Source organism: Pseudochaenichthys georgianus, chromosome 17, assembly GCF_902827115.2.
Source record: "Pseudochaenichthys georgianus chromosome 17, fPseGeo1.2, whole genome shotgun sequence".
Taxonomy (NCBI): Eukaryota; Metazoa; Chordata; class Actinopteri; order Perciformes; family Channichthyidae; genus Pseudochaenichthys; species Pseudochaenichthys georgianus.
In genome coordinates, this window is record NC_047519.1 from 9,040,897 (window position 1) to 9,067,169 (window position 26,273).

The 26,273-nt window shown below is 42.4% G+C and overlaps 2 protein-coding genes across 2 annotated transcripts; one reads left to right on the top strand and one right to left on the bottom strand.

The window, feature by feature from the left end:
• Positions 1–7,734: 7,734 nt before the first annotated feature.
• Positions 7,735–10,622, bottom strand: ahsg2 (alpha-2-HS-glycoprotein 2). The gene is made up of 7 exons (XM_034105058.2): positions 10,266–10,622; positions 9,472–9,582; positions 9,125–9,206; positions 8,869–9,023; positions 8,675–8,770; positions 8,497–8,568; positions 7,735–8,384 (listed from the first exon to the last, which is right to left on the bottom strand). Exons 1-7 carry the CDS (start codon positions 10,461–10,463, stop codon positions 7,941–7,943), a joined length of 1,158 nt encoding a protein of 385 aa, XP_033960949.1. The 5' UTR covers positions 10,464–10,622; the 3' UTR covers positions 7,735–7,940.
• A 3,672-nt stretch (positions 10,623–14,294) lies between these two features.
• On the top strand, positions 14,295–24,385 carry LOC117461703 (sentrin-specific protease 5-like). The gene is made up of 10 exons (XM_034103573.2): positions 14,295–14,486; positions 16,013–16,988; positions 17,097–17,202; positions 17,794–17,941; positions 18,042–18,089; positions 21,799–21,876; positions 21,969–22,106; positions 22,218–22,301; positions 22,403–22,453; positions 23,808–24,385. Exons 2-10 carry the CDS (start codon positions 16,181–16,183, stop codon positions 23,922–23,924), a joined length of 1,578 nt encoding a protein of 525 aa, XP_033959464.1. The 5' UTR covers positions 14,295–14,486; positions 16,013–16,180; the 3' UTR covers positions 23,925–24,385.
• The last annotated feature ends 1,888 nt before the right edge of the window (positions 24,386–26,273 follow it).

The following is a 26,273-nucleotide window of genomic DNA, read 5'->3' on the forward strand; positions in this document are numbered from 1 at the left end:
TTCTTCCCCTTCCCCCACTACCCTCAGCCAGAGACTGAACAGCCAACTGCAGTCCCCAAACCTCCACAGCTTGATGCCCCACAGGGCCCAGTACAGCAGCCCTTCTACCCCTTCCCCTACATCCCTCAGCCAGCACATAACCAGCCAACTACAGCCCCCAAACCTCCCCAGCCTGATGCCCCACAGGGCCCAGTACAGCCGCCCTTCTTCCCCTTCCCCAACTACCCTCAGCCAGAGACTGAACAGCCAACTGCTGCTCCCAAACCTCCCCAGCCGAACGCCCCACAGGGCCCAGTACAGCAGCCCTTCTACCCCTTTCCCAACTACCCCCAGCCAGCACCTAACCAGCCAACTGCTGCTCCCAAACCTCCCCAGCCTGACGCCCCACAGGGCCCAGTACAGCAGCCCTTTTACCCCTTCCCCTACGTCCCTCAGCCAGCACATAACCAGCCAACTGCAGCCCCCAAACCTCCCCAGCCTGACACCCCACAGGGCCCAGTACACCAGCCCTTCTTCCCCTTCCCCCACTACCCTCAGCCAGAGACTGAACAGCCAACTGCTGCTCCCAAACCTCCACAGCCTGACACCCCACAGGGCCCAGTACAGCAGCCCTTCTACCCCTTCCCCTACATCCCTCAGCCAGCACATAACCAGCCAACTGCTGCTCCCAAACCTCCACAGCTTGACGCCCCACAGGGCCCAGTACAGCAGCCCTCCTTCCCCTTCCCCCACTACCCTCAGCCAGAGCCTGAACGGCCAACTGCAGCCCCCAAACCTCCACAGCTTGACGCTCCACAGGGCCCAGTACAGCAGCCCTTCTTCCCCTTCCCCCACTACCCTCAGCCAGAGACTGAACAGCCAACTGCAGTCCCCAAACCTCCACAGCTTGATGCCCCACAGGGCCCAGTACAGCAGCCCTTCTACCCCTTCCCCTACATCCCTCAGCCAGCACATAACCAGCCAACTACAGCCCCCAAACCTCCCCAGCCTGATGCCCCACAGGGCCCAGTACAGCCGCCCTTCTTCCCCTTCCCCCACTACCCTCAGCCAGAGACTGAACGGCCAACTGCTGCTCCCAAACCTCCACAGCCTGACGCCCCACAGGGCCCAGTACAGCAGCCCTTCTACCCCTTCCCCAACTACCCTCAGCCAGAGCCTGAACGGCCAACTGCTGCTCCCAAACCTCCACAGCCTGACGCCCCACAGGGCCCAGTACAGCCGCCCTTCTTCCCCTTCCCCCACTACCCTCAGCCAGAGACTGAACGGCCAACTGCTGCTCCCAAACCTCCACAGCCTGACGCCCCACAGGGCCCAGTACAGCAGCCCTTCTACCCCTTCCCCAACTACCCTCAGCCAGAGCCTGAACGGCCAACTGCTGCTCCCAAACCTCCACAGCCTGACGCCCCACAGGGCCCAGTACAGCAGCCCTTCTTCCCCTTCCCCCACTACCCTCAGCCAGAGACTGAACAGCCAACTGCAGTCCCCAAACCTCCACAGCTTGACGCCCCACAGGGCCCAGTACAGCAGCCCTCCTTCCCCTTCCCCCACTACCCTCAGCCATCACCTAACCAGCCAACTACAGCCCCCAAACCTCCACAGCCTGACGCCCCACAGGGCCCAGTACAGCAGCCCTTCTTCCCCTTCCCCCACTACCCTCAGCCAGAGACTGAACAGCCAACTGCAGTCCCCAAACCTCCACAGCTTGATGCCCCACAGGGCCCAGTACAGCAGCCCTCCTTCCCCTTCCCCCACTACCCTCAGCCATCACCTAACCAGCCAACTACAGCCCCCAAACCTCCCCAGCCTGACGCCCCACAGGGCCCACTACAGCAGCCCTTCTACCCCTTCCCCTACATCCCTCAGCCAGCACATAACCAGCCAACTACAGCCCCCAAACCTCCCCAGCCTGATGCCCCACAGGGCCCAGTACAGCAGCCCTCCTTCCCCTTCCCCCACTACCCTCAGCCAGAGACTGAACAGCCAACTGCTGCTCCCAAACCTCCACAGCCTGACGCCCCACAGGGCCCAGTACAGCAGCCCTTCTACCCCTTTCCCAACTACCCTCAGCCAGCACCTAACCAGCCAATTGCAGCCCCCAAACCTCCCCAGCCTGACGCCCCACAAGGCCCTGTACAGCAGCCCTTCTACCCCTTCCCCTACGTCCCTCAGCCAGCACCTAACCAGCCAACTGCTGCTCCCAAACCTCCACAGCCTGACGCCCCACAAGGCCCTGTACAGCAGCCCTTTCCCCACTACCCTCAGCCAGAGACTGAACAGCAAACTACTGCCCCACAGCCTGAAAAGGCAATGGATGCTCCTAAACAACCACAGCTACAACCCATATATTCACAACTTGTAACTGTACCCCCTGCTACCACCTTGCAGCAACCACAACAGGTCACAGCTCACTCAACAGGCATTCCATACATGCCACCCATGTACTGTCCTCAGTTCTGCCCAGCTGGTATTTCTAATTGCTGTCCACAAATTGCTTTTCATCAACATCTCCATCAAATAGTCCCTGCTGGACTTGGCATTCCAGGTTCACCTTCATTCCATTCAGGACTGCCTTTCCTTCCTTCAATGGTATATTCTGGTTTTGGCAAGGGCTTGGGATTTGCCCCAAAGCCAACTGAAACATCAATGCAACCTACCACAACAACATCTTCATCTATACCTCAGTCCCTTCCATCTCGACATGAAAAGCAACCAAATGTCCAACCACTAGATGGCATTCCTGCTGCAAACCATAATGATTTAATCAACCCAACAAAACCTGAAGGGTCAGTTTATCCTTATAGTGTACCAGGATCAACTTATCCTAATTTGCAATATTTACCACAAGGCCAATTTCCATTTAAAAACAATGTGCCTTCTAGACCACAGGCTCCAGGTAATGAACCAGTTAATAAAGTGCTGCAATATGAGCCATATAACATACAGGCCCAAAAGGGCCAATTATCACCCAGCGGCACGAGTTATCCATCGGGGCCTAATTTCATGTCCCATATTGGCCAATACTTACAACTGCAGCATAAAGCAAAGCGGGGAAATGTGCTTCCGGCCAAGGAACTACAGCCATCCAACAAACAATCCAGTCTATCTAAAGGTCCTGAACCTGATCGTCTTCTGGTCCCGTACTACATGCTTCAAGATGATCAAACGCGTACCGATAACAAATCAAGGGCCTCTGGCAACGCCTCACAGCCATATGTGACTGCCTCAAAGAAAGTAAATGAACAAGAGCAGACTGTGCACTCTTCTGAACCAAAGAGTTATGTGCTTCTCCAGCATGGCCCACCAGGAAGGGAGTCTGAGGATATTCCAAATGGTAAGCTATTGTTTTTCACTCTAAATGGTGAATGCGTTTAATGTTTTGTTATAGTGACTTGGACTAATGTGTGCCTCTCTTGCAGGACTGATCCGACTGCTTCAGAGATGGGCTATGAAAAAGGAAACAGAAATGAGTCCTTAAATGTGAATAAACAATTTAAATGGAATACCTAAGGCTTTTGATGTTTCCTGTTACGCTTGTGGAATTCCAAATTGTCTGTTTTTGGTCATTGTCTTGCAAAATGTGAGTAAGGAGGAAAGCAGAATATTGTACTCGTCTCCTTTTGGAGTTGCATTGACAATCACTGACACCCTTTATATTTGCAAGGTTTCAAGTAGACGGCTTGCCCCTTTAACTTGCTGCTATTCAGAATCAAAAGGTGCATTGCCCTTGAACTTATCTGTCTTATTTTTTTCTTGCCATGAACTGGTACTTCCTGAACATTGACCATTCATGTAAACAGACTTACTGTAATTGCCCCATTCGACAATATTGACCCTGAAGTAGAACACTAAACTTTTGTGCCAAGGTGTAACAGTTGGGTGTCTTTATGAAGCGTAAAATATTTTAAAGTGGAATTTTCCTCTTTTGAACGTGTGAATATATATTTTAAAAGATGTGTAACTACCATTTTTACAGTAATTCTAACCAGTGAACTACCCCTCCGAAACATATTTGTTTAAAAACCTCTCTAGACATTGGATGTAATTAACTGAATGTTGAACAGGCCAATTTCAAAATGTTTATTGGGAAATGTCAATGGGTTCACAGGGATGTCATTGGCATTAGTCAACACACTTGGCAAACAGCCATTTGTTTCACAATCACCTTTAAATATGTGGCATGACGGCTATCGGTGTGTCCTCATCGAACATGTCAATGGCCTTGGTTATACTATTGAATGCTTCTAGGAAATGTAGTGCAGCAGAAATGTTTCAGTACATTTAAAGGTGGGGTAGGTAAGTTTGAGAAACCGGCTCGCGATACACTTGTTATATTCCATGGAATGCTCTTAACATCCCGATAGCAATGAATATCTTAAAAAAACGTCATCTGTGGAAGCCGTAGTACTGTAAAAAGCACGACCAATCATTTTAGCTGGCCCGGCTAAAATAACTGGATGGCCTACCTGCCTGTCAGCCTTCCATCTGTGCACAAACTTATCTCGTGCCCTCATTGGTCATGTGCGCGTTCGTTTGTGTTGGAGGGGCTCTGTAAGGAAGTGGCAGATTTTTTCCGGCTGTGTATTTTCAAATTCTAGCGCACTCGAGCGAGAGGGTGTCACTACCCGATCCGTCCCCCTGCCCGATCGGTACTGCGCATGTGCGAAATGGTCCGCCATATTGGACAACTCCGGACGGCAACCCAAGATGGACACTTGACACAGTGGCTTTTAGCAAAGCTCAAAAAGAAAACTTAAGAGAGATGAGTTGTTATTACAACATGACTTCACTATTATTTAACAACTCTTTTTATTGGGTTCTTTTATTTGGGGTTAAGTACATTGTCAGAATAAGTGAGAAATAGATTTAACTTCTGTTAGACAGCTTTCATACTGAATACATATTTACTGTGAATGTATGCACAAATGTATGGCATATAGCTGTCGAACATAAGTTAAATTAATTCTTCACGATTTTCCAGCGTAGCTGACCGGCCGCCATCTTGCTACAGTTAACAGTTACTCTGATTCGCGTTATGGTAGCTGTTGTAAGGTGAGTGATCTGCACAAAAATACTCTTAACTCACTGAAATTTGACTGATTTACGGTTTGGTTTTTTATAAACATGATTAGCATGGCTATGATACAGGATGCTTGGACATGTTGAAATTGCAGCTTTTCTTTGTGTATGTGGTTGTATTTATTAGCTGGCTAATAACAAGAGGCTGTCAGTGAGACCTAGTATTACAAAGTTGACCCAGCAACTTTACACCAGTGGGAGAGGCAGAACTGCTCTTTCTTTTCAACACAACTTAAGTTACACATGATTTCTTCCAAGTGGTATGGCTTGTTAAAAACATCTTGCATTATGATACAGGAATTTGCTGGCTTTGTGTTTACAGAAGTACCTGACTATGCCGGACTTTTATGCAGCCTACGGATGCTCCAATCGCCGCTGTCTGCAAACAAGAACCCGTGGGATCACCACATGTTTATGTTTGCTCAGTCTAATAAACCCATAACATGGTTGTGAAAGAATACCAAAGCTGAGGCTGGACGATGATTGATTGTTGGTGTGCCATGTGTCACCGTGTGTCTTATTGGTGTTGTGTTATACTGTATTTTATTGTGTGCAGCTGGTCCTTATCTCCAAGACACATTTAAAACAAATAACCTTGAAGTCCCATCTCTCCCCACCTGCTCCTGCTTCCTACATCCCCTCCACACCACACCAAGTTGTTCTTCTTAATAATATAATACATTTATTTTGGGGGGCCGCCTTTCATAACACCCAAGGACACCTTACAGGGGCATAGGGGCAATATAGGGAACAATTTAAACAGTGGATTTTGTGATATATCAGCCGGGGTGAGACAAGACAAACCACAAATGGACTACAGAAGGACACATGGTACAGTTTATATTATTCTTGGTCTTTTTTCAATAACATATTTCAAAGGTTCTGGATTTGTTTACAAATCTAGAAACTAAATACAAAACTAGGATGATATGAAGATCTCATGTCAAAGATAATTGTGATAAATTAGACAGAACTGGCCTGTCTGTGAGCACATTTTATGTTGGTTTGGTTCTTCTGATAAAGGTGTGAATATCTAAATAATATACCAACATATGCTATTGTCATTAGTTGTGTCCCTGTTCTTAAAGCTAAGGCATTGCTAAATTAACAACTCTTGGCTTACAGAGTGGTAACATGAGACCGATTTTTATATATAAAATGTAAATGTATTTAATTTTATAATTTATTTTAAATATTAACAATATAATAAAATAAATGGAAATATATACACCGGCAAATATTTAATATAAATACCTTGTGTGTGTGTGTGTATAGCTATTGCTTTATCTGATTAATGTTATTTTCATATGAAAGTCCATGATTATAAATATGCAGTATCATAACTACATCTTTGATGTTTATAAAAAACCAAACCGTTTGAAAATTGGTTGAAAATTGAGCAAGCTATGGCTATTTAAATAGTAAACCATAATGTTATGAATGAGAGAACTCCCTGTAGCAAGATGGCGGCCAAGTGGCAACGTCGGTCTCCATTGGCCAGCAGCGCGGGTGAGTGATCGAGTGTTTATATATATCTATGGGGGGACGGATCGGGTAGTGACAGAGGACAGTTCCGTTGCAGACCTCCACTCTCAGGACACCTCCACTCTCAGGACAGGAAGTGCACGCAAAGAATTCCAAAATAAAATCACCACTATCAGTACAGTGCCACTTTCCAAACAGGAAATGCATGCAAATACAAAATAAAATCGTATTGACACTTATTATCTATATAGATATATATTTATTTATTAAATACGACATCTTGTATTTTAGTTACACCCGCTAGACAACAGTGGAAGGTTCGAGAAACAACCGTGTTTGTCGGGTGCACCGCAGCGGGGTGGAGGTTCCCAGCTGGACCCGTGGAACCCCTGGACGGTGCGTCTTGGTCACGCTTCATATCGGCCGGCCCGGGAAGGAAGAGACACGCAGAGTGGGGGAATTCCCCCACCCCAACGCAGCACACCCTCCCGGCCATCGGAGTCGAACCCGCAGTTCGGAGGAACCGACCGCCAGAGCACCGGCACTAGGCCGGGCCGGCGTGGAGGCCCTCCGACAGTGGGTCGCGTTTGCCATTCGATCAGTGAGAGGAGAGGAGAAAAATGCAACAAAAATGGTCAAAATCCGTTAATATATGGATGGGGGGGGGGGCTGGACACAGGCCGTGGGGGGCAATGTCCCCGGTAGAAACCGGGTGAAATAGCCAAAGAAATAATAAAACCGGTAAGAAGTGAATAAAAGTGTCCGAAAATAGGCACTCGTGAGGCGGGCAGAGTCCCCTGTCAACTCCCGTTACATTCCTCCATGGTGTAATTTGAGCGAAAAACTTTTACGAGAACCAGGCTGGGGGGGTCAAAAGGGCTTGACCAAGGCCGACCCAAAGTGCACGGTGGGCGGTCTCATCACCTCCGTGATGAGTCTCCATTGTGATTTGAAAACTTCCATCAAACGAGTCCTTCGGTGGGCGGGGGAAAAAACGCGTCAGAATCGTCACTTCCTGTACTGACAGTGGAGGTGTCCTGAGAGTGGAGGTCTGCACCGGAACTGTCCTGAGAGTGGAGGTCTGCAGGCAGGCTTCCATGACTCGAGCTGGTTTCTCCAAAATGACCTACCCCACCTTTAAAGCATGACTGGTGACCAAATAGAACACAAAACTTTGACTTGGGACATTTTATTCAGCATCCAATACAAGTATGTATTTGATTGTAGGCATATTTTGCAATTAATTAGTTTCACTCTACAGTATAATGGATTGTTCTTTGTTGAATTGGTGTTACATCTACCAACCACATTAGTCATACATTATTTTAGTGCCAGTGTAGCTGAAAGAAGCAAGTATAGAGTCTGTAGGACCTTAACTCTTAAAAGAATATTTTCCTTCCTGGGCACACTGGCACAACAACAATGGGGTCCACCACTGCGTGGGCAGCTGCGACAGGTACATCTATTTTCACAACAACAGGGACCTCAGCACTGTTTGAGGAATCTGAGTCCGATCCAGCGTCAGCAGCTGGCGCAGCATCGGCAGCGGGATCAGCAGCAGGTGCAGCAGCATCAACCACTGCCGGGGCTACAGGTACAACTTCGGATGACTCTGCAGATTCTGAGGACAGGAAGCCACTTAGCTCAGGGTCTTGGAGAGTAGTCAGTTTGTGGTACCTCAGACCAAGCTTGGGTGACAGGCTGCCTGTGTGTATGTGGACCATAGGTGGCATGGCAGGAGATGCAGCTGCAGTGCTGTTGGTATCTGCAGCTACAGTGCTGTTGGCATCTGCTACAGTGCTGTTGGCATCTATAATAGGCATCTGAAAAAGTGTTTCCATCAACATAAGCTTAGTACACAAAAAACTATATTTACTGTTAAGTACAGTTTTGGATATAAATAATAAATTGGAGAACTTAAATACAGTATATTACCATAGTTAAAAACATCTTGCAGTCCACTATGTGATCAATGCTCGAACCTCTGGTGGTACAAAAACCACGTGCCTGGTGGAAAAAATTAAATCTTTAACTGAATTGTGTTAATTTCAAGCTGTTTTGAGAGGCGCCTTATTAACCAGAGTTCTAAGAGTTCTATGATTTATTTACTTACAGCCATGGCGTCATTCAGGGGAACGCAGGGGTCATCAGTGCAGTTAGCTTCAACTACAACATATTCTGCCGAATAGATTGCCCCCCCAGACACCACCTTAAACAAGGTATTGAGACGTATTAACAGACTGATAAGCATATTTAACATCCATTAAATCTTAAGGGGGGGAAATAACTTAACGTGATTGGACCCACCTGTGATGACATCCTTCCAACCTCCATAACAGCGTACGTGACGTTTTCAGTCATGTTGTTGAAGGTTGCCAGAGAGGTGTGGACAAAGTCCAGTGCAGTAGTGTCGTTTAGGGGAAGGAGGGTATGACAGCCCAAGCACAAGTCCTCCGTAGATTCTATATGTCATTAAAGAAAGGTTTTTCTTTGTATGGGTTACATGTTTGAGCGTCTTCAGAATGTATGTGGGTGTCATATTGTTGACCAAGAAATGTTTTACCTTCTGTTTTACACTTGAATGCTGTGACGGTCATCACTCCGCCAACCCTCTTCAGCAGCACATCACAGTCTCCTTCTACTGCCTGGTAAGAGACAAAGAATCAGTCTACCTGGCAGAACATGCTATCATTAATTCACAGCCTTATATTGTGGGTATTGTCCACAGTGGTGACCATTGCATGTATGATATGTGTAATGTGTATTTGTAAAGCGCTTTGAGCATCTGGAAAAGCGCTATAATAAATGTAAGGAATTATTATTATTATTATTATTATATTATCATAACCATGACATTTGGTCTAATTCATTTAGCTCCAATAGGAAAGCTTCTATGTAGTAATGCCTCACCGTCATTCTTTTAGGCCTCACGGTGCAGTTCGCAAGAGGTGTGGGATCCAGGACATGACAGTCTGTCTCCAGCAGTTCAATCTCCAACTTATATGTGTTGTCTCCATCAGGCTTTGGAAGGAAAAAAACGAATATTAATTACTTTAAGGGTTCTGATATGGGTTAAAGGTATACTCACCATGAATGTTTTTACTTTATCTATATTATGCACTTTCCCATGACATTTTACAACATGTTTTTAAGCATAGTATATTTTTATAGGACATTTTCTTTCCCTTATTTGAAATATTTGTTATGTTCATAAAAAGATATACATTCATCATATCACAGTTTAATCTTCAAAATGATGTGATCCTGTAATGCAGGACATTTATGTCATGAGTTGTTTGTTATGCATTGCATTGAAAGTTCTTGCTTTAAAGTTGAATAACAGCAGATGAAAAAGAGAAACTATCTGTATGGATATCTTTGCAGCTGCTGATTTACAAAAAAATTACACCTGCTGACTCACTCTAAACCCGCTGACTTAAAAACACTCTACACTTCCTGATTAATGTGACTCTAAACATGCTAACTTACACACACTCTAAGGCCGTTTCTCAATGTCGAGTATACCTACTGCAGAGCCACTATTTCAAGTATTCTACGTCATCGAGTGACGCCGAATGCTGGGCATTTAACATCCACTCGATGACGTAGTATACTTGAAATAGTGGCTTTGGAGCAGGTTTACTCGACATTGAGAAACGGCCTAAGTTTCCAGACTTGCGCACGATCTCCACCTGCTGACTTACCTTAGTGTAAACCTTGATGTCCTCGATTCTGTTCAGTGCATACTTGTAGCCATGAGTGTGCTGGGCGTTGAGGTAATCCTGAGCCGCCAGAGCAGCCTCCTCTGCCTCAGGGGAGTCACACTGAGGTCGCTCTATGTTGGTCTGAGCCCAAACCCCTAACAGTAGGCCCAGGACCACAGTGACACCCAGGGTATTCATTTTATTCGATAGATGCAATCAAGAAGTATCAGAGCAGTGGTGCAGATAAGGGTTAGAAGGAGAGGAGAAGCTCATGTAGCCTGTACTTAAATCAGAAAACTCAGCCAAGTTAAACCCCATGATCTTTCCTCCTGACTCCTGCGTCACATGTGGATCGTCCTCTGTTTTAGGATTGGTGCCAAAACAAATGGAAGCTGCCAAAGTCTGCCCGGGACGAGCATGTCTGAGTTCAAGTCCTTCACGGTTCACTATGGCGAGATATGTAGAAATATCGCACACTATCTTGGATTTCCATTAGTAGGCTGTGCAGATTCAACACCAATGTTTCGTGAATGAAATAATAATGTGTGAAGAGATTCATGTTCAGACAGACAAACACCCGTATTGTGTAACCAGCAGACAGCAAGGACCCAATGACTTCAATGACACTTCAGTGAAGAGGATATTTGCCAACAACAGGGACATAGTTGAGGGACACTCACTGCTACACCCACATATTTGCTCTGTGTTTCACCGTTTACACAAGGGGTCTACACTCCAGGTCAGGAACAGGCTACTTATCGGAAATAATGATTAAAGTATTACCAGTAAAAAGATCCCCTTTTAGGGAGCTGAATCGGGGTCAAAGCGTACAGATAATTGGATGTAGCTGTGCAAAGGATGTACTCGTCCACATCCTGTGCATGCCTTGGACTTCGGGCTCATACATTGAAGGGATAGTTTGGATGTTTTGGAATGGGGTTGTGTGAGGTACCGATAGTTAGTGTATTACATACAAATGGCTGCTGGCACGGCCCCAGTTTGTAAAAACACACAAAAGTTAAGGCAGGTCAACCACGATTAAGCAAGAAAGACCAAGTGGAGTTATAAAGGGAGAAACTCTGAGTTGCATGCTGGTCAGGTTAAAAGGATTTGAGAAGGAAAACTTACAAAGAAAATGTAACAGTTTTGTTAGGAACATTCCAATTTCCATGAGTGTGGACAAGGGAAGAAGAAAGAGCAAGGACATAATTATGGAATGGAGGGCTCAGAGTTCACCAGATCCATTGCACTGAGAGTAGCCCCTCTTCCAAAAATAAAGACAGATGTGAGTATCTTAGAACAGAAAATGAATGGCAAATTGATGAAGAAGGAGATAAAACAAGCATGTACCTGAGAATAGTTATTACCATTATCTCAAATGCACACAGACAAGAACAAACAGAGGCTTTTATATCCCTCAGTTTAACATTTCTAAAAGGGGTTAAAGGGAATATGTGTACTAATAATCTTACAAAAAAGTACACTAAGAAATGGGGGTTTCACAAACTTCAGAAGTGAGTCATCACAAAGAACTGATAAGAAATGTTAAGTGAAGAAAAAATCAATACTAGTCTCAAATTGGATCACACAGGATGAAATGCCAGATGTAATATGGCTGTAATAGGGAAATGGAAAAGTACAAAGTGGGGGAGCTGTGGAGCTAAATAAAATGTGGAACATATCCTATTTCATTAGAACATGTATAAGGCAAGGCAAGTTTATTTATATAGCACCTTTCAACACAAGGCAATTCAAAGTGCTTTACAAAAAACGAAAGACATTAAGAAAATGGCATTTAAAATCAGTCATTAAAGAGAAAAGATAATAAAATAAATATTAAAAGAGTAAAAAATACATTAAAAAAAAAACATGGATAAAAGTTACAGTGCAGTCTAAGATGTGAATAGTTCAATTAAAAGCAGCGACAAAAAGAAAAGTCTTTAGTCTGGATTTAAAAGTAGTCAGAGTTGTAGCGGACCTGCAGTTTTCTGGGAGTTTGTTCCAGATATTTGGAGCATTATAACTAAACGCTGCTTTACCATGTTTAGTTCTGACTCTGGGGACAGAAAGCTGACCAGTCCCTGAAGACCTGAGAGATGTGGATGGTTCATAATTTAGCAGGAGGTCAGTAATGTATTTTGGGCCTAAACCATTCAAAGCTTTATAAACCAGCAGCAGTATTTTGAAATCTATTCTTTGACACACAGGAAGCCAGTGTAAAGACTTCAGAACAGGAGTGATGTGATCCACTTTCTTAGTGTTAGTGAGGACTCGAGCAGCAGCGTTCTGAATTAGCTGCAGCTTTCTAATAGAATTTTTAGTGAGACCTGTGAAGACACCATTACAGTAGTCCAGTCTACTGAAGATAAAAGCATGGACACGTTTTTCCAAATCCTGCTGTGACATTAGTCTTTTAATCCTAGATATATTCTTTAGGTGAGAGTAGGCTGATTTAGGAACTGTTTTAATGTGACTGTTGAAACTCAGGTCAGAGTCCATGACTACACCTAGATTTCTGGCTTTATCTGTTGTTTTGAACATTGCAGACTGAAGCTCAGCGCTAACTTTTATACGTTCTGCCTTGGCTCCAAAAACCATTACCTCAGTTTTATCTTTGTTTAATTGGAGAAAGTTCTGACACATCCAGTCATTGATTTGTTCAATGCACTTACTCAGTGTTTGAATTGGAGCATAGTCTCCTGGTGAAATTGTTACGTAAATGTGTGTGTCATCCGCATAGCTATGGTAACTTATTTTGTTGTTTTTCATTATCTGAGCCAGTGGAAGCATGTAGATGTTAAATAGAAGAGGCCCCAAGATGGAGCCTTGAGGTACCCCACATGTCATATTTGTCAACTCAGATGTGTATTTACCTATAGAAACAAAGTTTATTCTGTCCTTTAAGTAGGATTCAAACCAATTTAGAACTGTTTCCGAAAGTCCCACCCAGTTTTGTAGTCGGTCTAGTAATATGTTGTGGTCAACAGTGTCAAACGCAGCACTGAGATCTAATAATACTAACACTGAAGTTCTGCCACTGTCTGTGTTTAAGTGGATGTCATTAAATACCTTTACAAGAGCAGTCTCAGTGCTGTGGTTTGGACGAAAGCCTGACTGGAACACATCGAAACAACTATTTAAATGCAAACAATTACTCAACTGTTGAAAAACAACTTTTTCAATGATTTTACCTAGAAATGGGAGGTTTGATATGGGCCTGTAATTGTTCATTACTGAAGCATCTAGATTATTCTTTTTTAAGTGCGGTTTAATGACAGCAGTTTTCAGGGCCTGTGGAAAAATACCTGAGTGAAGAGATGTGTTTACTATATGAAGTAGATCTGATGCCATGCAAGGCAAAACATCTTTGAAAAATCCTGTTGGAATAATATCAAGGCAGCAGGAGGAGGATTTCAGAAGTTGTATAATGTCCTCTAGGTTTTTATCATTAATCTGATGGAATTGTGTCATGGTGTTTGAATTGATTTTAAGTGGACACAGAGACAACACATTTGCTGTACCTGATGCAGAGGCACTGACTGCTTGTCTGATTTTCTGAATTGTGTCAGTGAAAAAGGAGGCAGAATCATTGCACGCCTTGGTGGATAGAAGTTCAGAGGCTACTGACACCGGGGGGTTAGTTAGTCTGTCGACGGTAGCAAACAAGGCACGTGCATTGTTTTTGTTTTTGGTAATGATGTCAGAGAAGAAAGACTGTCGTGCGTTTTTCAATTCCAAATTAAAAAGGCCAAGTCTCTAGAAAGGTCAAGTATAGAACAAAAGATACAAGTTAAATGACAAATGAGCAAAACAGCAATCTGATGTTGTTGCTGGGAACACACCAAGAGCTACCAGAGAGGAATTATTTACTTGACTCAAGGTTGATGAGAATAATTACAAAACATGAAGTTTCACAGTGGTGTACAGTAGGTGGCGGTACGGTTGTCAAAGTAATTTTGATCCGCCAACAAAGCGAGAGAAGAAGAAAAGGAAGAATGTGATTGGTCTACGCAGGAGTGACACGTTGCCCACGCGACTGCCAGTGTGGACTAGATTGTAAACACTCATGGAAGTGCGCTCTATGTTTAAAGGGTGAAACAACTAATTTGTTTGTGTAAAATTAAAACTACTTTCATTCACAAACAAGTACATATGGTATCTCTTTACAGACATTAATTCATCCTTCTCCAGAGCTTCAGAGAGGCACACGAGACAGTAACGGTAAGGCAGCATGTTTAGCTAGCGGCTCACCATTTGTTGTTGTGTCAGTAAACCTAGCTGTGTTAGCTTCTTTAGCAAGTGTATTTCCTTTAAAAATCCTCATGTAAAGAAGAAACCACACCTGACAGGGAAAACTGAGCCTTGTGTGGTGTCAAATTCAGGAGGAAATCAAATATATATATGTTAGGCTTGTGCAATTGACAGATTACCTGAACTGCTATGCAAAGCTTTGACAACCATTGGAAATGCATCGTGTATCTCCACATCTTTGCCAGATTTCAGATCCTACTAAAGTGTGTACAAATAACTGTTGCTATAGCAACCAGGATTTTACATTTTTGTTGTTGCAATGAAGCTCCAAAGTTGCTGTAGCCAATATATAAATACTATATATATATATATCCTGTATGTGTTGGGTAGCCCCCCAATATTTTGCAGTACAATTACAGTCAGGCTTCCTACGGTCATTAAAAACCTGGAAAAATCATGGAAATTCAAAATGCAAATTCCAGGCCCTGGAAAAGTTATGGAAAAAAAGATTTTCCCCAAAGATTTGGAAAAGTGATGGAAATATAACTAAAGTTGTCTCAAATATAATTGATATCTTATCTAACTGCCGATATAGTAATACTATAACGATAAGAAATACTGTATGGTATAGTAATGAAACGTAAAATGGCATTTAACTGTCGAGGTATTTTGCTGGTGAGAGATTTTTACAATCACGCCCTCGAGTGTAGGAGCTAGTAAGCCTACTATTGGATTTGTTTTAGATAGGCACAACATGTTTCATATGCAGACCTTATTTTCCAACTTACCATGTTAAAATAAAAAAAAAATTCAGTGGTACCGCTGAGAGAGTAATTGTTTTAGTCATGGAAAATGAGGTAAAGGTCAGGGAGAAGTCATGGAAAAGTCATTGAAATTATTGGTGAAAAAGTGTATGAACCCTGTGCAGTATTTCTTACTTAAAAAAACACAATGACATAAATAGAACTTGAAAATACTAAAAGTAGGCTCGAATATTTCAAAAGTAACCTAAGTACCAGTGGTGTAAGAACATGTTCATACACCTGAGTACTGCAATATGATGTGTTGTTATATCTTTTTTATTTTCTAAAACACTGTATCAAATGCTGATCTGTACTTTCAAAAAAGAGTTTGATGATACTAGGATAAAAGCAAATGCAGATCTAACTGTTCATATTTCATGAAACATTTATGTTATTTTATTTTCCACTTACATTTTTTTAAGCATTTGATAGTATTTATACACCATGCCAGTTTACTTTTGGTAACACAATCTACTGAATCATACTGTAACCCCTGTATCAGGATGTTTGCAACATTGTTACCAATACACAGCCGTATGTACAGTAATCGGGTAATTAGTTACATTTCACCACTGCCTATGTAACTACTACATTACCCATCCATAACCTTCATGCATACCAATACACCTGATCATAAGTCAGAAAAAACCCATGTGAAACCTTCTATAATAACATGTTCATTCTGTATTGCAGCTGACATTCTACTTGAGATGCTACGGAAAGCAGAATGAAATACAAGGAGAGAGAGCTGTCATGGTGTTGGTGAGGATCTAAAGTGTCAGAAGAACCTGGATCTCAATCTGAATCAGTGTTAAAGAGACGATAATCCATGGCCTAGTCAGTACTTCAGCAGTGTTGCATATGAGCGATCTGACGGGATACCGACAACTCTCATGTGATCCTCCGTCTTTCAGTCTGACCAACCTCTCCCAGATGCAGCGAACACGCGGCCCGCGGAGCGAAGCAAAATGCCTCAGGAAAAAGGGATTCCTGTCTTTAGTCAAGGGAATTTCTCCCCTCCCTATACGAGCCAAGAAACACGTGTACTCTAAATTACAGCTTTGGATGTGGAGGAAGAGGAGGGAGAAATGCTTTTTCGGAGCAAAGAAAAGAGCTCCCAGGATCACCTCCAGCCCTTTACAGGAAAACAAAGTCCCAACCAATCACACACCAAAGCTCGAAGATCCAGACACAGCATCGGCTCTCCGGTGTGACACTGGAGCTTCAGAGGTAACGACCAGAGGGAAAGATTGCCTGCTGTCGCTTAGTGAATCTCTCAGTCCGTCAGAAACGTTAAATCCATCCAGTTCTTTGCAGAACCAGGTCAAGGACACACATGTTTCTGAGGGTAACACGAGTCAAACGTTGCTATCTCAGAAAACAGAAGCTTTGGAACAACGCAGTAAAGTTACAGACCCTTTAACACTTTCTCAAACGATGGAACCCGTGTTGGATACAGAAAGTGATGCATGTGGGTTGAACTCACATTTAAATAAAGAAAGGACATTGGTTCAGGCTCAAATGCTCGAGGCTGGCGTCCCATCTCCTCCGCATCATTTGACTTCTGTGGCTCCAGGTCAGAATCAGATTCCAAACAGACACACGAATAATGGCATCAGCAGTAAGTCTCCTCCAACTGACGTCAGACTGCTGGCAAAAGACATCCAAGGTACATTACTTTTATATTTACTTTAATCAATATTGTGTCAATATTTTTTGTTAACATTTTCAGTTTTTAGCTGCTTTTCAAGATGACTATGTTTCCATGTTTCTCTAGAATTTCTTGAGGACTTCTACAGAATATATGGTAGTTTCATCCCATTACAAAAGAGAGACGTGTTGAGACATCTGAAGAGGAAGTTCAACACGGATTTCAGCGGCAGGTAAATCTCTGTGAAGGACTCTGAATCGGACCGTCTTAAATAACTCCGAATCGTTTGGTTCTCTGCTTGTTGGATGGAAATCTATTGTTATCTTCCTGAAACCTTTATAAACCAGTTTTTATCCACATTTAACAATTCGTTTGATATATCTTTGCCCGTTAGCCTTTAGCTTATCGCTCCTCTGGTCTGTGTTCACCAGGAAAACTCTTATATTAACTTAAGTTATTCATTTAGTTGAGTTATCAAAGAAACAAGATAGACAAAGCTTAGCTATTGTCTTGCAGTCGCTCCGCCTCTCCATGTGTCTGCTGTATAAACACTGCATTTAGTGTTTTTGGGAGAGTTCTATGGATGATTCGTCTCCCGAGAAATACCTCCTGAATATTGAACCCTGAAGGAGTCCTGTTCCCAACTGGGACTAGATGACTTCAATGACCAAACTCTTTTTTGTTTTTACTTTGATTGAGAGACCCCTAGTGGCAGAAAATGACATGCTTTGTTACAAGGTATTTGGGAGTGCAGCATTCAGAATGGAGTCTATCACGACCTTCATCTCACGACCAATTATATATTGTCTTTTTCTCGGTGCAGGAAAAATATAGTCTTCCAAGAAGTGACCAAATACCAAGATGTGATGTTCCAGGAGCCCGTCCCCTGCTTCCAGGTGCTCTACAAGAAACACACGCTGACTCTGGAGGACTTGTCCACACTGGCCGATCAGAACTGGCTCAACGACCAGGTCAGCATCTCACACGCCTTAGGTTTCTCATGCTGATTCTGAGAAGAACATTTTCTGTAAAGAAGAGAAGCCTGAATGTTCAATGTTTTGTCTCTTCAAGGTCATGAACATGTATGGAGAGTTGATTATGGAATCCGCGCATCACAAGGTAAATTCTACCTACATGTTTTTTCCTTTTTTAAATATAATTGGAACACCAGCTTGGTGAAGTTTTTACCTGCCAAGGTTTTTAAAAATATTTCCAGTGTTAAAATACATATTCTTTACCAGTTATGGTATTATAAATTCTTCCAGAAAGTTGGATGAAAGGATTGATACTACTGCCATGTCTGTGCGCTAAACACTAAGCTAGTTTAGCTACCGTTAGCTTAGCAGAAGACTGTGAACAGGGGAATTATTTCTGTTCAAAAGTAACAATATCTGCCAAGCAGCACCTCCAAAGCTCACAGTTTATATAAAACGACAGTTATTGTTTTACAAGGTTATATTTGGGACTATTGCCATACAACCACTAGATATAAGGGATTTCCTGAATTGTTGTAAGGTTCCTTTAGTTAGTTAATACTTGCCCATAATTCCCAGAATTGCGCTATTTCTCTATCCAAACTTTTTTATTTATTTATTTTATTGAACCTTTATTTAACCAGATAAAAGCATTGTGATATAATCTCATTTGCAATGCTGACCTGGCCAAGAAGGCAGCAACGTTACACATAACACATAACACAAACATATAAAATACAGAGAACATAACCAAGAAAACAAAAGACAAAAAAGCAGTCACTACATTGTGCACATTAGGACAGTAAGAAAGGTGCACTACTTATTACTGCAAGAGCAGCTGGTGGTAAGGACTTCAGACAACTTCAATTTAAAACATGCTATTGAGACAAGTGCCGTCAGTTTGAGGTGTGATTGAAGGTCATTCCAAGACCAAGGACCATAATAAAAAAGACTCCTTTTCCCAGCCTCAGTCCGCACAGCAGGAACCTGGAACCGTATCCAGGCGCTGGATCTGAGGTTGTAAGAGTCACAAACTGGAGCAAATCTGGCACATATGTACAGTGGAAGCTTTCCTAAAATGGCTTTATACATTAATAAAAACCAATGCTGCATCCTACGCATAGTAAGTGAGGACCATCCAGTTAGGCTATACAGTTTGCAATGATGAGTTCTATAGGGTGCATTTGATATATAACGCAGTGCAGCATGGTAGAGTGGGTCGAGTTTGGCCAAAACAGTGGGACAGGTAAATCTATAGATGGTATCACCGTAGTCCAGCTGGGACAGGAATAAGCCAGAGACCAACCTTTTACGGGATGAAGTTGAAAAACAACATTTAAGTCTGTAAAGGAAGCCAAGAGTGAATTTCAATTTCTTAGTTAGAACTTCAACATGGTGTTTGAAGTTCAGACTACTGTCCAACCAAAAGCCCAGATATTTGTAGGTATCGACAAACTCAAAACTCAAACTGTGCAGTAAATACTTTGAAAGTGCTTTCAGACACGTTTTATTTCAAGCGTACCCACTATGTTTGAATTTCTGACTAGTATAAATACACATTCTGGAGTTGAGACTAGGAGGCGGAGTCGCTGTCTTACACGCTTCTCTGTGCTCTCTCCTGGGCAGTCATTCATAGGAATCCCGAACCCAATAAAATACCCAATATTAAAGGCGGGGTAGGTCATTTTGGAGAAACCAGCTCGAGTGCGCTAGAATTTGAAAATACACAACCGGAAGAAATCTGCCACTTCCTTACAGAACCCCTCCTCCAACACACACGAACACACACATGACCAATGAGGGCACGAGATAAGTTTGTGCACAGATGGAAGGCTGACAGGCAGGTAGGCCATCCAGTTATTTTAGCCGGGCCGGCTCAGATGATTGGTCGTGATTTTTACAGTATTACGGCTTCCACAGATGACATTTGTTTATGGATTTTTTGTCAAAGCACTTCAGATATTCATTGCTATCAGGATGTTAAGAGCATTCCATGGAATATAACAAAAAGTGTATCTCGAGCCGGTTTCTCAAACTTACCTACCCCACCTTTAACGGTGTGTGTGTCTGCCCAAGGACAATTTAAGGTAAAACCTAATAGAGGTGTCATATTAATAACCTAATAAAAGTAAATGTAACAACTACTACACTACAACAAAATAGGAAGATTAAATGTGGACTCTTAAACATAAGATCTCGAGCATCTAAAGCAATATTGGTAAATGATTTAATATCAGATTATAATATTGATATATGTTGTCCAGGGGCGTGGGAAGGGGGGTGCTGAGGGCGCTGCAGCACCCCCTAGCGGCAGGCAGGTGGTGCGGAGCTCCCCTGTCTGCACATTTATTTAAATTTTATATATATTTATTTCATTTCATTTTGCCTGAGATTATATTTTATATGATATATTATTATTCAAATGATAATTTAAAACTATATAATAAATTATTTTGATTCAGAGAAGAAAAATAAAAAAGATGTGGACAAAAAGTTTTTTGTTAGTTTTTAGTCGGCTACTTTTAACCTGACGCACAACAACACAAGTAACTGACATGGCGCGAAAACGTATCTCGGAATTTGTTCTCTCTACAAACGCTAAATCTGCTAAATCATGTGCATAATCTTTATATGTATCAATATCATGTTTGTGGTATTTTAATTATTATGTTATGGTTATAGCTGCTGCAGCCGTGCATAAGCTGTGTAATATGTAGCCAATAAATTCCACATTGTTGGTAAAATAATATTTTACATCTTTGTTGTGTGTGTGTGTGCGCGTGTGCGCTAGTGCTTTTGTGCGTGCTCTATAGTGCCCGTAATAGTGTTCACTGGAGTCCATTGTTATGCCACTGTGTGTGTGTGGTTCCCCCCCCCCCCCCCCCGTTGGTGCGTAATTAGCACATCGGATAGCACCTCAGCACCCCCACTCAAAATACCTTCCCGCGCCTCTGATGCTGTCTCACTGAAACTTGGTTGAGACATGAAGAATATGTCAGCATAAATGAGGCCACTCCACCCAGCCATATCAACACTCATATTGCTCGAGGCACGGGCCGAGGAGGTGGAGTTGCAGCAATCTTTGACTCAAGTTTACTTATCAATACTAAACCAAAATTAAATTATACCTCCTTTGAAAGCCTCGTTTTTAGTCTTACGCATCCGACCTGGAAAACTTTGCAGCCAATCTTATTTGTTACAGTGTATCGTGCACCAGGTCCTTATTCAGAATTCTTATCAGAATTCTCTGAGTTTTTATCAACTTTGGTTCTTAAAACAGACAAAGTAATTATCGTAGGTGACTTTAATATTCATGTTGACGATGATAAAAATAGCCTTACTGTTGCATTTAACTCTATATTAGATTCTGTTGGTTTCTGTCAGAGTGTAAATAAACCAACCCACTGCTATAATCACACTCTCGACCTTGTTCTGACTTATGGTATTGAAATTGAGCAACTATTAGTCGAACCGCATAATCCTGCTTTATCCGACCATTTCTTAGTAACTTTTGAAGTACTGTTACTAGGCTACAAAGCATTAGTCAAAAGCTCTGATCCTGTTGCTGCAGTCCTGTGTCCTGGATCCTGAATCATGTGTCCTGGATCCTGCATCCTGAGTCCTGGATCCTTAGTCCTGAGTCCTGGATCCTGTGTCCTGGATCCTTAGTCCTGTGTCCTGGATCCTCTATCCTGAGCACCGGATTTGAGTCCTGGGCTTCGAGTCGTGGCTGAACCTATCACTGTGGTCCTGCCTGACTCTCATCATACTAAATAAACATTGATTGATTGACATTCATTTCCACAGTCTTTAATTATTGTAATGTTGTATCTTCTTTTCATCCCAACTCTTAGGTCCATTTCCTGAACAGCTTCTTCCACAGGCAGCTCATGACTAAAGGATACGACGGTGTTAAGAGATGGACGAAGCAGGTTGGGATAAAATAACTTTAAAGTCTGCATGATAAAATTATTCTGAAACAAAAAAAAGATAAATCAGAGTGGCTTCAATCTTTCCTGCGCAGGTGGACTTGTTTTCCAAGAGCTTGCTTCTGGTGCCCATCCACCTGGAGGTTCACTGGTGTCTGGTGACGGCCGACATCGCAAACAAAAAGATCTGCCTTTACGACTCTCAGGGGAACGCACTGCAGAAGGTCGCCAGGGTAACCTCATGTTTCTTGTCTAACAATCTACTTTAAAAAACTCAGTTGCTTCTCCTGCGCTTAGTTCTTATCCAGTGAGACATTTGTTTCTTTATGTTTTGCTTATTATAGAACATCCTGAAATATTTGATGGTGGAAGCAAGGGAGAGGAAGCAAACTGATTTTGAAAGTGGTTGGGCTGTGTCTTACGATGAGGTATGTTCCTTTGATGGTGTAAGGTTATTGATAAGGATAATACAAATAATGATAACACAGAGCTCATGTGATGTCTTGTCTCCCCCTGCTGTCCTTTACAGATAATCCCACAGCAGACCAATGAAAATGACTGCGGAGTTTTTGTCTTGGAGGTACGAGCATCTTTATTTGGCAAAAAGGGATAGTGCAGATAGTTTGAGGCTTGGGGTTGTTTGAGGTTCTTATCCATAGTCGGTGTATTACCTACACTAGATGGTGGACGGCACACGGTAAGAAGCGTCAACAGGAAGCTAAGCAATGTACTGATGTGGAGGGGGAAGCAACAAAAGGTATACAAAAATCCATCAGTTTAAGTTGACACTATATTGAGAATATATCACCATTTTACTTCGTCTTCAGACAGCTATATAGCCTATTTTTCAGACCAGGAAATGACGCTATTAGGTTTATCAATGCTCTCTTCAAAGCCACTAAACTCAATTTACAAAAAGAGTATTTTTACTTTGATAAAACAAGGCATTTTGTGGTCTATCACTGCCTTTATTGGTTTGGATTGTGTGTGTTATTGTGTGATTTTTGTGTTTTTAAATGGTTAGTTTGGATTCACAAAAGTCTCACAGTACCCAAACTAACTAACCAATTAAAGCAGCTATAGACTAGCAGGTTGCATATTTTGAAAGGTTAAATAAGTGTTTTTTCCAATGAAGTCTAGTAACTTTGAAGATATTTTAGATGGATATCTAAACAGCTTCAGTTGCCTGTTAGAAAGGGATCCTCCATTGCACGGTAAAGCAGTGAAAATATTCTAAATGTAGCGTACACTCAAACTGATATCGGGGTTTTTTAATGGGTCTTTCCATTAGTTGGGTAAAATATGTTCTGCGTCGCCCCCATCCACAGCAGTTCATTGCTTGGGTTCCACACGTGGTGACATTTTCTCCTGACTATGGATAAGTATCTTATGCTACCCCTCTTCTAAACACCCTAATTATTTATTTGAGTATACTACATTACTTCAATCAGGAGAGACGGTTTTGATGTAATAATACATATTTATTGCCAGGAATACACAAATGAATGTAATGGAGTTTTTGGCGATTAGGCCCCGTTGTGCAGGAGTATCATTCGGGAGGGGAGAACCCATCCGATGAAACCCCCCGGGGTCTAGACCCTGGTGGTGGTGAATGGATAGTTGGGGTCGGTCTGAAGGGGAGGGGCTTAGCTTGATCCTGGATTCAGAGGGACAGGAGGTGGAAAGGGGCGGAGGAAATGACAACTGTCGGAGGGGGGAGAGCAGATTTAAAAGGTTTAGCAGAGCGCTATGATAGGCTTGTGGGAATAGAGCAAAGTGATTGGTTAAGCTGGGGAGTGCCACTTATTGAGAGGAGAGAGAGTAGTAACATAGAAATAGTAGATGAATGACTAAAGACAGTCTTCCTGGTTGAACTTGCGCTGAGCTTCATTTCCTTAATCGTGGTATTGAACTCATTACATTCTCCTTCACAGTACTCCAGACGCCTCGCTCTGGAAAAACCTCAGCAGTTTTCACAGAAGGACATACCAAAGATACGCAAGAGGATCTACAAAGAGCTCTGTGACTGTGCGCTCCACGAACAGGGCTGACCACGATCAGACAGTTGTGTTTACCCTTTTCACTGATAATATCGGAAAAGGGTAGGAAATAAGCAGCCCGCACTTTGAGGGCCTCAGTATCCGCTGTACTGCCTTCAGCGCTGTGAGTGTTGTAATGTTTTTATGATTGCTGTTTTTATGTGATCAATATTTATTCAGGCATGGTATTCAAGAAGAAATTCATGTTGCTGTTAGACCATGGATTGGAGTTTAAACATCTACACTGCACCAACAGAGCCTTAATGTTCGGCCTGTCTTATAAAAAAAAAGTGTGTTTTCTGATCAAGATTCTGTACACTTTATAAGTGTAATTGTGCCTCTTTCAGCCGTTAGACACAGGTGACTGAATGAAGGATATGTATTTTATTCATTTAAAAAAAACGTTTTTGTTTGTTTTAATAATGGAAATAAAAAGATCATACAGTTAAAATAAAGCACAATTTCGAAAAATGTCACAATGTATTTTATTATTTGTGCAGTCTGTGTGCACTGCATGCGTGAACGCAGGGTACATATATATTCATCAATACACAAAGAACAATATATATCTAAATAGAGACAGGTATTTGTTTTATATCCAGTGATTATATAACTGCATGCGTACGTCTCCCTGTCATAATTCATACACTGATAAGAAAGCAGTGCTCAAGAGGAAAAAATGGAAGTTTAGGTTTTCAGTATGAGAACCAGATTAAATTAATAAATAATATATTTTAATTAATATATTGTGCAATATGTAATATTCATTACCAGATAAATCTTTTCACAACAGACCTGTTTCTATTACTGACCTTATCACACTAGATACAATAAAAAGCTGATTTACACATAGTATATTTGTTCAAATTATTCCCACTCTTAAATAGAGCTGAGATCAAACATATTCATGAGTTTTAAAGGACTAGCCCATCTGCAGGTCTCCCTTGAAAAATAGATCAATGATCTCAATGGGACCTACCTGGTTAATTAAAGGTTTGAAATGAAAAAATATATATTTTCACTGTTACCTTCAGTGCTATTTATTTATAATAACAATTTTTCTTTTTACCATATTAATAACACTACAGGTATGTATGAGTAAACTTATATATCTTTGGTATTTTGGTGTGAAGAGTCCCTTTAACTATTTAAAAAAAAAAGTTAACATGAAAAATGCGAAATTATCCCTTTTTTGTGCTGTGTGCAGATTCCTGATAACCCCTGTTTTTTTTATACTAATTTTTTTTAAAGGGGCCCTACGATTCAAATGTTTAGTTTAATATTAGTCTTTAGTGCCTCTACTGGGACATGTCTCCATGTTTTAATGTTCAAAAAGCACTTTATTTTTCTCATCCTGCCTGTGCTTCAGCACCTCTTTTCACCCTCTGTCTGAAACCAGAGCCCAGTTTGCTCCGCCCCTTAGCCTATACCGTACGATGTGTTGCAGCACTGGCCAATAGAAGCGTAAGTGTAACCTAGTGATGTCATTATGTTACAGAAGTAAACAAAGTAGTCCAATGGAGGCGTTTCTGGTAGAGGGGGAGAGAGAGTGTGGGAGAGAAATTCCCTCTGGAGGGAACACAGGGATTTTAGCCTTTGCAGACAATTTACATGCACACAAACGTATAACACACGACAGGAAAGGGAACACCCCAAAAAGCATGATAGGGCCTCTTTGAGGCCCAATCCCAAACCGCCCCCTACACCCTACCCCTCCCTTTGCGCGTTCGCACGGAGGGTCCGCCATATTAAGTACTGTTCCAAAACAGCGAGTCTGCAGCGGTGCTGACTTGAGACCGGTGTAGGTACCATATCTGCTCGGGGTACCATATCTGCTCGGTGTATTTCCATCGCATCCGTCATATCCGTCATATTGTACGGTAACTCACCGCAACTCACCTCCCTCTGCTCCCAGCGCTCTGCTGCCACACACCGGCCGTCTGCGGAACTGCAGCCAGAGGAACTCGGGACAACTTGTTATGTGTGGGGTCCTATGGTGGGGTCCCAAAACTGACACGGGAAATAGATTTAAAAGAAAGAAATAATAATTGTAGTGGAAACTTCTGTGTAGCAATGTAGTGGGAGTCACCGACTCAGGAAAGAGACACGGTAGAGCAGGAGCTTTGATGTCAAACACTGGAGGTTTATTTGGAGTTACGGCCGGAGGATTCACATCACAAGTCACAGCAGTCACGGTGAGACTGCACGGGAGAGTTGCCACGTCAATTCTGGAGAACCTCTCTCTTGTTAGCCCATTTAACTGGTTTCACAGAGAGTAATCAACATATCTTGATAAGATAGTTTAACCAGTTGGGCACACTGAGTCACTTGCGTCCGTCACTTATGGCCTCGAAGATGTCA